The 12,478-nt window shown below is 45.3% G+C and overlaps 1 protein-coding gene across 2 annotated transcripts; it reads right to left on the bottom strand.

Annotated features, from left to right (window-relative positions):
- Positions 1–682: 682 nt before the first annotated feature.
- HSDL1 (hydroxysteroid dehydrogenase like 1) lies at positions 683–12,466 on the bottom strand. Of its 2 annotated transcripts, NM_001098871.1 has the most exons (6): positions 12,361–12,442; positions 8,213–8,267; positions 5,094–5,319; positions 3,975–4,420; positions 3,540–3,767; positions 683–2,872 (listed from the first exon to the last, which is right to left on the bottom strand). In NM_001098871.1, the coding sequence occupies exons 3-6, from the start codon at positions 5,311–5,313 to the stop codon at positions 2,774–2,776; spliced, it is 993 nt and encodes a 330-aa protein (NP_001092341.1). In that variant the 5' UTR covers positions 5,314–5,319; positions 8,213–8,267; positions 12,361–12,442; the 3' UTR covers positions 683–2,773. The 2 variants fall into 2 exon arrangements, with proteins under 2 accessions (NP_001092341.1, XP_005218443.1); XM_005218386.5 differs by lacking the exon at positions 8,213–8,267 and having other exon boundaries at positions 12,361–12,466.
- Positions 12,467–12,478: the final 12 nt, after the last annotated feature.

Below are 12,478 nucleotides of genomic sequence, written 5' to 3' on the forward strand. Positions count from 1 at the left end.
CCTGGAAATTTACCAAGGGAGGCTGAGCGCCCCAGAATCCTGGTCTACCGGTTTTCCACCACTCCAGGTTCTGGTAACTCCCTAAACTAACACTTCATGTGTATAATAAAGCATTTATAATCCCATGGGAAGGTTAATCTTTATTAAACCTGAATGCTATTTTAAAGAGTTAACAGTCCAGAGACAGAGACACAGAAAGAAAGACTGATTTCGGAATGCACACAGTGTCAAGACTCGAGATGCCATTTAACCCAAATGTGCCAAGATTTTAAGTAACTGAGGTGAAAGCAAAACAAAGCAAAAAAAAGATTCCTCAGAAGAGCTGTCTCTACTCACTGTCTCCCTTTTTCTTCCCACCCCTTGAACTTGCTACTTTTCATCCCTACCAAACGAAAAATGGATCATGGCAAAACCACCAGTGATCTCCATATCACCCACGCCAAGGAATAAAAATCGGCCTTTATCTTATTCAACCAATCAGGAGAATGAGAGCAAAAAATCAACTCTGTAGTTTCAAGACCTGTAAGACATATGGCTATGCATGATTTTCTGACTGAATTACCAGCTTTTAATAACTTACTGTCACAGGTGTTCAGAGATTAATTTTTTATAATTTTTAAATATTTGTTTCTATGGGGGGGAAAAACGTTTCTCTCTTTCCAAACATACGGACCAATACCTCTTCTAAAGGAAGCAGAAGCAACTGCTTTTATTGTTAAATTTTCAGGTCACAAGTTGTTTCAAAGGTTTATTTCCCACATCCTTAATAAGAAACCCCAGCTACAGTGGTCCAATTATAACTCTCAAATGAGCGCTGGGAAAGATGAAACCTAAGGAAGATTCTTGGTTTTCATCTTTCGTGAACTTTGCACCAATCAGTATATTTACATACATCCTGCCAAGAAGAGAATTTTAAAACATCACTGACATGGTTTACTTAGTCTCATCATGTAACAATGATCCAACATCTAATCTATAAGACACTGCTGTACCACACATCACCTTAAATATAAATATGGTATTTTTACATCACATCGCTGCTTATTATATGTCAAAGTTCAAGTCAATATGGCATGAAGTCAAGTTTTCTCTAGTCTTAATGACCATCAATTAACTGTCAGGTGGGGAAACGCCAAATATGACAAAGGCTTCCAGCTAATGCCATCAAAGTCGGCACTTCTGTGTCGAATCACTGGAATGTGACTTTCCACACTGCACTTCTTCCTCTTGTGTGATGAAGGCCTGATCTGTCGATGGAAGAGCTTCTGAATTTAACCTCTGATCCTGAGTCCAAGTCAGGTCTGGAAATACTAAGGCAATGTCACTGGCAAAACCGTGGGCATAAAATAAAAGCATGCTCAGGCCCCCTTGTAATGGGTATCAGCTCAGGAGTCAGTGATTCCATAAAAGTCCTGATTTCAATTAACTGGTTTCTGCATCAGCGCTGCAACATTAAACTCTGGATCTCAAATGTGCACATACTGTCATTTCGTCTCGTGATTTACAACTGTCAAAGCACTAGGTATGTGGTTCTCAAAAATGTTTGGCTTCAGGAGACCTGAGCCAAAAAGACTACACAGCAGGTTTCAGTGCAAACCCATAGAGTGGTGGTTATCGGGCATTAATTATCTTCACATCAATGGAAGTGTTCACTATAACATACAAATTTGTTACATGAATCAAGAACGAGCTTCTGACTGATTTCAACAGATACAGTATGTCTTTTCACACACGTAATTTGTCCATATTTTAACTATTATTCTATAAATACTTGATATTTATATCATTAATGCTACTGGGATGGAATAATATTACACAGAAAAGTGTTTCACAACCAGGTATGAGAAGTTCTAGAGGGCTAAACTTCAGTTATAAAATGGGTCATAGGCTGAGAAGTCACTACTTATCCACAGTAACTATAAATCAAGAGATGACTGAGGGTCAGTCATCACATGTCCAAATCTATGAATGAATTAATTCCTTAGTAGATTAAAAAAAAAAACCAGAACACTGTTAGGTGATATTATATATGGCAAACCTATAGCACAAAATTAGGTGGCCTCGTTTAGGGTGAAAAATAATAATGCAGAATTTTAATACCCCTTTGGGTGCCACATTAAGACATGTTGACAAGAAATACTTTTTAAAGTAAACTACCAATAAATACAGTTGCCCGGATGTACACAACATGTGTACACACGTGGGTCTCCAAGTATCAGTTGAGGAGCAGCATTTCATACACAGAGAGCCAAACGACTAAAGCTACACAATGCAATACAGGTTTCCACTAATCACACCAGCAACCTTACCTAGAAAATAACGCTTTTCAATAGTCTTTCCTGATGGACATTTGAAAACCAATGCTGTAATTCATCTACTGACATAGATAATTTCCCTTAAGAAACATGTGAGACTGTAAGAGCTACCAAGTTATATCATATTTCAGTATCATATTACTGGAGCTCCTAGAACAACATATATCACACAACTTCTGAAAAGTTTAAAAAACAAAAGCACACATCACATTCTAGGTGTCCTCCATCGGTTCTCGAGCCACAGTCGGTATTCACCCTGTGCCCTCCGTGCGGCCCTGAAGGCTTTCCCACAGCACTCTTAAAAGGCTTATGTTTGTTTTGCAAAGGATGAGTCAAGAGTATGCTAAATAATCAGTCGTGAAAAAAAAAATGCAGAAGATAAATTCCATGTGTTCCTCCAAATGTAGAATACTGCAGGCTCCCACGAATTGGTCAAACTTCCCAACCATCATCTGGCTTCAAGCTTTGCAGGATAAGGCCTCCTTACGCAAAGAACGGTTGAGAATATTTGCTCCCCACACCCAGAGCCATTCAGGCATATACTGTGCGAAAAGAAACTGAAGATGAAAGAGAAAAGGATTACAAGGTTAGAATCCAAAGCCATCGACAACAAACTGCACAGATCAGCGATGATTTAAGCCAACAAACATCACCAATCACCTTAAATACAAAAGAGGAAAAAAACCTTAGGTGATGCTGCACTGAGTACCCGCTTTTGCGTAAGACCCTATGCTAGACTCTCTGGGGAACAGAAATGGGATCCCCACCCACTCACCCCCCTTCCTCTAAGTAGGCAGGACACACCTACATGCAGTGATACGATTCCATCTTTACTCAGTGTGATATGAAAGCAGGTCATGTAGGTAAGAATTCCAAATATCCCAGGAATGAAAGGCAGGTCAAAGAGCAAAATGCATCCATGGTCAGTACTGTGAGAGAGAACTGGGGTTTGAGGGGCAGGGTGGAGCTTACTGTACTGACATTAAAACAGCGAATTTCCTCTTCTAGATGTCATGCAGCTGGAACTTTCAAATGTTCTTAACATATAAATCCACAGAAGAGAATTCAGTGACTGAACTGGAACCACTAAGATCTGAGAATCAGAAGTTATGATCCTCATCTTCCAGCATCAGGTTTCCATCAGATTCCCATGTATCTATCGTTTGGAAAGGTTTAGGATGCCTTAACCTTAATTACGAGAGCTGAGCGCACACGGCTGGTTACCTGGATGGAATGGGACCAGTATCCTGTGGTCCTTTTTGAAATGCCGAGGGTAGAAACAGCATGATGTGCATACACTTTTGGGGAAGGCACCAACCATGGGCACTTGTGCAGAAAGCTGCCAGGGGTGGCCACGTTGGTAGCCACGTAGAATGGGATTAAACTCTGTACAAAGATTCCTTTGGAAGCATATTCATACTGCAATGCTCTGCTGAAGTGGTCTAAATAAGCCTGTTAAATAAAACAGAAGAAAAGACTAATTTCGTTGGGAACTCGAAACAATCAAGAGGGAAAAAAAAGACTAATGGTCATTTTGGGAAAAAAATACAGCATAAGCAAACATCAGCTGCTGACACAGAACTCAACAAACTAGACCAAACCACTGTGACAAATGTTTTCCTACATGATGACTTCACTTTCCACCTGGGAACGGGTTACCTTAGATGCTGAGAACGCTGCCAGCTGGGGGGTGGGTTTGCAGCAGGAGCCAGAGGAGATGGTGACGATGGCGCCCTTCTTCCTCTCCACCATCCCTGGCAACACGATGTGGACCATGAGGCTGGCCGCCGCGATGTTCACGTTGACGATGTCCCAGAGCGTGTCCTCAGAGACCTGCGTGAAGTACTGCGGATAGGGGTAGAACACACCCACGTTATTCACCAGGATGCCAATGTCTCTGTCCTGCAAGGCTTCCCGGATCATGTCATAAATCTCGCGGCCGCTGCTGAAGTCCGCGACTATGATGTCAGTCTCCACTTTGTAGGTGTCAGCTATGTCTTTAGCGACCATCTGCAGCTTCTCTTGGCTCCGGCTGATCAGGACAATGTTGAGCCCACGGCTGGCCAGCTCCTCTGCATAGGCCCTTCCAATCCCGTCCGTGGCACCTACAGGACAAGCCGGCAAAGGGAGCAAACTCATTTCACGGTGTGATCCTTAAAATGGACTTTAAATACCCTGGGTCTGGGTTTAATCAGAGAAGGAGTCACACTAGACATAAGCTCGGTTCTGTGAGTAATCAGTCAAGCACAAGGTGGAATCTGCAATACAAACGACATGAGCTAATCAAATGCTCGCCCAGACACTCTGACAGGTAGAGGAAGCGCCGCTTTACGTTTGCCAAGGTGACTGCGAGACACAGTGGGAGACTGTTCTCAAAGCCTCACCTGGTCTCTGTGAGTGTCAGGAGGTACTTTCCTAGGAAACAATGGTAAATGAAAATGAAATTTAAAAGAAGGGAAGCATTTCTGAAAGTGGTACCTGTTTGTAAGGACAGTTTCAAAACCAAGAGCAAGAAGGAAAAGCAAGCAGCAGGGAGGCAGGGCTGGATGGGGAACAGGAGGCAATAGAAGGACAAAAATCACAAGGAAACACCTCCCAAGATGAGCAGTGAGAAAGGTGCACATAATCATAACAGAGGAAGTTTTATTTCTTTATCCCATGAAAACATGATTAAATTCAGTTAAGTCCCTGAACGAAGCATCCAACTTAAAACACAGATCAAATGGGAAAGATGACTTCATTTTTAAATCAGGCATGAACTGAAATCTCATCTCTTACCACTCACGACCGCCCATCTTCCATACTGCTTGATCAGGTCCGCTCTGCTCACCAGGCGCGGGATGAAATGCAGCCTGATGAGGCTGTAGAAGTCACAGACGACGGTGATGCTTTTTCTGGCCGTGTACCAGGCTCCAACCAAGGCGAGGGCTTCAATGTAGCAGTTGCAGGACCTGGCGATTTCCCGGTACAAGAGGTAGAAGCTGTCGACGGCAGCCATGGCAGCCTGCAGGGGCGGGGAGCGAGAGAGGTGGTCTTTGCTTAGTAACTGAAAGGGACACACACAGTTTGGTTGAAGAAGGACATTTGAGACATCAGGGCTTAATAATTTTGCATTTAAATAACAGTAACTGTTCAAATGCACGTAGCCCGTGGATCCAGTCAATTTATGATATCATTACTTAACATCTGCAGCTTACAAAGTTCTTTCCATCCAAGAAGATTAGTCAACATGATTATCAAGAGTTACCAAATTCCTACTAAAATCCAGGCACTGAGCTAAATGTTATGGATACGACAATAAACACAATATGCTCTGCGCCCTAAGGAGTTCCCGGCCCAGCTTAGTGACAGGCAGACTTTTTAATCCACGTAACAGCTGAGAGTAATGTTTATTTCTTTTATTGAATTTATTCATGCAAAACCGGCAAGCACAGAGGACCTACTATCCCTGTAAAGACAAAGTATGAAAAATAGAAGCACTATTAAGACGTAGCCTTGGCCTCAAAGGGGGCTTCCTGGTCATGCAGACAATACTGAAACTGCCTGCAATGCAGGAGACCAGGGTTCAATCCTTGGGTCAGAAAGATCCCCTGGACAAGAGAATGGCTACCCACTCCAGTGTGCTTGCCTGGAAAATCCCATGGATAGAGGAGCCTGGTGGGCTACAGTCCACAGGGTCTCAAAGAGTCAGACAGGACTGAGCGACTAACACTTCAGCCTCAAAGACCTTACAACTCACTTTGAGACAAAACTATGCTCTAATACTCTTTAATGTAAATTGCATCATGTATAAGTAATGTTCATAAATGTACATTTTAAAAAGAGATACTCCCCGAACCTGAAGACATTGTTTTCTGAAATGACAGTGGCTAAGCATGCTTCATCTAGCTGGCATCACTGGCACACCATCATCCTTGCCTGGCCCCTTGTGTTTGGGGAGAGAAAAGCCCAATATGACTCTTGTAGTACCCACACAGCAAGCATCTTTATGTGCCATGTACTGGGATGGATGCTAAGGTTTCAAAGATGAAGCAAAGGACTGCCTAGGAGGAGAGACTGACATCTAACAAAACAACTTAAATGCCATATGAACTGGTGTATACGTGTGTGCACCTGCAGTCAGAGAGGCAGAGAAGGGCTGGGCACGACCAAGGCTGATAAATTTCCTTCTAGACCAGACCAGGGGAGTCACCAGGGCCTGAGCCAACCACGAGCTCTCAGTGAGGGTCAGGTATCAAAAAGATCAGAACGACCACAGTTAAACTACAGGGAGCTCAGATATGCACAAGCACAAGGGTATATAGCATTTATTAATAGTACGTAAGAGAAAATAGATTTAAGCCAAAAACAAAATTTATATAAAATTTCTGGAAGTGGCCCCTCTCCTAGAAATCTGTATCGAAAAAAACTTAAGCTTTTTTCTGAAACTAAGAAAAAAATCCCTGACAGTAGCAGCAAAAATTGGCATAAGCTTAAGGAAGAATAAGTGAATTCCCTCCCACTCCACCGCAATGCAATTTGAGCTCAACCAAGGTCTGCAGAGTGAAGAAAACAAATTCACCTCTGGAATGGAACATGCTGTAAGAATGACACCACACTGGTTAATAGGCGCACGAAATAACAAAGAACTGCTGAATGTAAATACGTGTGTGTGTGTGTGTGTGTGTGTGTGTGTGTTGAGTATGCATATGAATGTGTAGGCCAAGTTACAAACCAACAAAACATACGAAAGAAATATGATAAAAAACTCAAGAAACAGGCAGTAGGATTCTTAAATGCCCCACAATGAGCATATAACCCCTCAAACATTAAACTTTACAAGCCTGTCCTGTGCTGTGCTTAGTCGCTCAGTTGTGTCCAACACTTTGTGACCCTGTGGACTGCAGCCCACCAGGCTCCTCTGTCCAGGGATTTCCCAGGCAAGAATGCTGGAGTGGGTTGTCATTCCCTCTTCTAGGGAATATTCCCGACCGAGGGATCAAACCCACTGCTACCACACTGGCAGGCAGATTCTTTACCACTGAGCCACCAGGGAAGCCCTCAGGGTCACAATGCTCCACCTCAAAGGCATCCCCTCTTTGTACGCTATGCACGAGCGCCTCTCAAAGCTTCCAGATGCTAGGGACGAGGCAGGCACGGGTCACCTCCCCAACGGTCCCCTGCCACACCGTGGCAGTCCAGAGCCACATCCTGGGGGGCAGGTGCTGGCTGGAAAGGCCCCTCCCAGTCACAATGGCTGCTTCCCGGGACACAGCTGATTCAAGATTCCCAGAGAAGTGACCAAAAACACTAGCTCCTTACAAAGAAGAACATAAAAACTGAGACTCCGAGTCCAACCATCCTAAGGTGGGAGTTCCTGAAATAACGCTTTTATAGTGGACACATGCCATCTGTCACACTTACTCAAAGAGTAGGCCATGAGGAAAGTAAATGAAAAACATGATACTTGTATGCACAGAAAATGTAATAAAGTTAGAAATAACACAACCATAAGCAAAAAAAACAACAAACAACTAGATACTTGGAACATTAAATCTATTCTTCAAAATGACAGGTGGGTATATGTCTAAGATGCTACAATGTTTTCAGTAAAACACTGGACGCCACATATCAAGGTCTAATAGATTGAAGCCAAAGAAATACTTGTGCGGAAAAATGCATGGCAGGCGTGTCTGTAATAAGGTTCCAGCTAAAAGGAGGTCACATGTGCCTTGGGGAATGACCTCACCCCAAGGGGAAGCTGTGTTAAGGGAACTTCGACCCCTCCTTGAACACCATTTTTCTCAAGAATGTGAGACGGAAAAACTCCAGAAAAGATGCCTGACTATGACAGAGTCCTCAGTCTTCCTGCCCAAGTCATTCTCCCCAGTCATGCTCCACCTGCAGTCTGCTCTTACCTCCTCTGCCAGCTCTGGGCCTCCAGGAGCTGCTCTGCCTTCTCTTCAGAACAAGCTGCAAGCAAAAACAAACAGCAAATGCCTTTCCTTCACCACTCAGCTGGGGAAAACTTAACAAAAAAATTAGACCAAAGGTTTTAAAAGTTAAAAGTAAAAATTCATGTGCCATGAATTCCAAACCGGCATTGATGCTGAAGCTCCAATACTTTGGCCACCTGAGGCAAAGAGGCAACTCATTGGCAAAGACCCTGACGCGGGGAAAGAGTGAGGGCAGGAGGAGAAGGGGAAGACAGAGGTTGAGATGGTTGGATGGCTTCACCGACTCAATGGGCCTAAGACTGAACAAACTCCAGGAGATGGTGAGGGACAGGGAAGCCTGGCGTGCTGCAGTCCATGGGGTTGCAGAGTCGGACACGACTGAGCAACTAAACAACAACAATTTAAGAAAATTGGAAAAATGTACACCGAAGTTGTCTATTATGCACAGCTCAAAGATTAAAAAAACACTCACAGGGCTACAGAACTCCACCAATCAAATCAGAGTCTCAGAAGGCCCAATGCCTCCTCCCTGGTCACAACCCCTTCCGCCACCCTTGGGGTAATCACTCTCCTAAGTTCTGATGTTGGAGAAGGCAATGGCACCCCACTCCAGTACTCTTGCCTGGAAAATCCCACGGACGGAGGAGCCTGGTAGGCTGCAGTCCATGGGGTCGCTAAGAGTCAGACATGACTAAGCGACTTCACTTTCTCTTTCCACTTTCATGCACTGGAGAAGGAAATGGCAACCCACTCCAGTGTTCTTGCCTGGAGAATCCAGGGAGAATTCCAGGGAGGGGGAAGCCTGGTGGGCTGCCGTCTATGGGGTCACACAGAGTCGGACATGACTGAAGTGACTTAGCATAGCATAAGTTCTGATGTAATCATTCCCTTGCTCTCTTCTTTCTTTGGAAATAGTTGTATACCACCCTACCACAGATTCTGAAATAACAGTACTCCGTTTTGCCTGGTTTTGCCCGTTACATAAGGAATCAAGCCCACGTATCCTTTGGTGACTCGTTCCTCTCACTTGGGGCTGTTTTCCAGACCCAGGCACACCTCCGAAGCTGCAGGCCATAAACTCTCACTGCTGCACTCATGGCACAGACACAACTCGCATGTCCAGTCTACTGCTGATGGGTTGTTCTTGTTGGTTTTGACTTTACAACTACGAACAGCACTGCTATCAACATTCTCGTGCATGCACAAGAGTTTTCAAAGGGACAGGCCTAAGAGTCGAACTGCTGGGCCACCGGACATCCATGTGTTCAACCAGATGCTGCCAAAGCAGCTGAGCCACTTTACACGCCCACCAGCAGCGAGTATGAGCTCATGCTGCCTCCTCTCAATGGCTGGCAACATCCAACAGTTCACCTCCTGCCAAAGGCTGGCTGTGAAATGGGGCCTCACCATCATCTGCACTGGCATTTCCTGACTGTTAATAAGGCTGGCACTCCTGACGTTTATGTGCTGTTTGTGTTTTCTCATCTATGAAATGCCTATTTCTAGCTTTCGATCTTATTTTTTTTCAAATCAACTTTTTAAAAAATTTAATTTTTAAAAATTGTATTTATTTATTTTGGCTGAGCCACACAGCATGCTGGATCAAACCCAAGCCCCCTGCACTGGACATGCAGAGTCTTAACCACTGCACCTCCAGGGAAGTCCCCTTGTGACCTTCTATTGTGTTGTCTTTTTTTTCTTTCAGAGTTCTAAGTATTCTTTCTACATTCTAGATACTAGCCCTCTGTATGCTTTGTCTCTTTATATAAGTGCTTTTGATGAAATGAATGTCTTAGTATCAACATCAACATAGTCCAATTTATCAATCTTTTTCCTGCATGGGTTATGCTTGTTACATCTCATTTCAGAAATCCCATCTTAGCCTCAGGTCAGAAAGATATTTTTCCGTATTATTTTCCAAATTTTTTTTTTTTTTTTTTTTACAATTCTGCTTTTCAGATTCAAGTCTTTAATCCACCTGTGGCCTTGTGATGGTGTGAGGCTGGGGTCACATCCATCTCTACTGTTCCTCCCCAGGCCCTAGCATGGTGCTAGGTATACAGTATTTATTTACCAAATAGAAGCAAAGAATGCCTTGTGTTCAAAGCTCAAATTTCACTCAGAAATAACTTGAGAAGCTGCTCCAACTTTGCATCAGCACTTTGATGAAGCTGTTATTGGTGCATCCTGACTTTTTGGAGTTTCCTTACCTCCCTGTGCCAAGTTTCAGTATGCCACTAACGTAAACTACATGCAGAGAGTCAAAACATGGGCCTTCTTGTCCAAGATCCAATACCCCTCAGCTTCAGGTCTGAGAATTAGAACCATAACAGCATCCACTCCTGGGTACAGACGCAAGATAACTGAAGACTTAGGCTCACACAAAAACCGGCATGGATAAAAAGTGGAAACAACCCAAACATCCAACAACAGATGAGCGGACAAACACATGTGGTCTCTCCACATGATGAATATTATTCAGCAATGAAAAGAACAAAGTATGGATATATGTTACGATACGGACAAATTTCGAGAAGAGTATGCTGAGCCAAAGAAGCCAGACACAAAAGGCCACTCGTTATATGACTCCATGTACGGGAAATGTCCAGAAAACGCAAATCCAGAGACAGAAGGAGAGGAGGGCTGCCACAAGGCGGGAGGAGTGGGAAATAGGGACTGACTGCCAATGCGGTGGGATTTCTTGGGAATGTTCTGGAATTAAACAGTGGTGATGGTTGTGGACAGTGAACATGCTACTGTGAACAGCACACGTTTAAATGGCTAAAATGGTGAATTCTGTTATGTGACTTTTATTTCAAAAAAAAATCTGCTTTAAAAAAACAATTTGTTGAGCTCTATGTCTGTGGAATATTACTGTAGTGATCTCAACCACAGACTCCGAAAACAGACATCCTGGATTTGAACCCAGGCTCCCCATGTAAGAGCTGTGTGTGAAGTTACTTCATTACTTGGTAACTTTTTGGGTGAAGTTACTTCATTACTTCACGGAGCTTTCCTTATATCACCTGCAAATATGGGGCTAATATTTCCTGCCTAAGATTATAATGAAAATTAAATCAGATCATACATATGAAGCACTCAGAGCCTGGGAACATCAGCGCTCAATAAACCTTGGCTATCAGCCACTGTAATTTAATGTTCAATAATGTTAGTTATTGTCTATTTGCAGCGCTCAGGGTTAAAATCTGGCTTTCTGCAAAAGACTCCATCCACTAAGTGCTTTCTTCCTATCATGGCACTTCTCTCATCAACCCTTCCAGGCAGAGTTGTAATCATGCCCAGTTTACAGACAAGGAAACTGAGGCTTACCGAGGTGAAGTGGCACGGCCAGGACTCTGCAGCTAAGAAGTGGGCGGTGGGAATTCAGATCAAGGTCTGTTATAGTCCAGGGGCCTGCCTTGCGAACCCCACTCTGAGACCCCCCGGCGGGCATCCTGCTGACATTACCAAGCGGGCCGCTGGGTTGGGCTTCGCCGGGCTGCACGTTCCTTTGGAACAGCGACAGCCTCCCTGATCCCCATAACCCTTCCCCTCCAGCACCGGGCAGGGCGCAACAAACTATGGCCGCTGGAGAGCTGGTGGGGCCCTTTCTCCAAGAGCGCCCTTATTCTGAATTACTTCTCATTCAGAACAAAGACGAAGACAACAAACCCTACTCAGACCGAGTCCCTTTGGAAGCGAGAATAAAGAAGCACAAATGCGTGCCTTTCGGAGCCTCGTGGGGAGCACCTGGGTCAGGTCCGGGAAAGACATGGGCCCGCGTTCGGGGTGGGTGGGGCCCCAGGTCGGCCGGGTCCCAGGGGAGGGGCGGGCCCAGAAGACGGTCTCCTCATGGGTGCAACGCCCGGATGGAGTTGGGGAAGAGGCGCTCCGGGTGGACAGGCCAGGAAGGAGGGCTGCTGGGGGCGGGGGTCCCAGGGAATGGAGAGACGACAGGGCCCGAGGGTCCCGGGGGTCTCGGCAAAGAGGGCACTGGTCCCGGGGGGCGTGGTGGGGCGCAGAGCGAGCAGACGGGCCGAAGCTCCGCCGGGCGCCGAGAGAGCCTAGGAGGGTCTGGGACCCGGGGATGCGCGCGGGAGGCGCGGTACCTGCAGAGACGGCGCGGCCTCGAAGCTGGTCCCGCCAAAGACGCGCGGCCGCCGCCCCCGTCACCGCCGCCGCAGCAGCTCCCCGGGCCGCGCCCCCACGTGACCCGCGCACGCGCCG

This window comes from Bos taurus, chromosome 18 (genome assembly GCF_002263795.3).
Source record: "Bos taurus isolate L1 Dominette 01449 registration number 42190680 breed Hereford chromosome 18, ARS-UCD2.0, whole genome shotgun sequence".
In the NCBI taxonomy this organism is placed as follows: Eukaryota; Metazoa; Chordata; class Mammalia; order Artiodactyla; family Bovidae; genus Bos; species Bos taurus.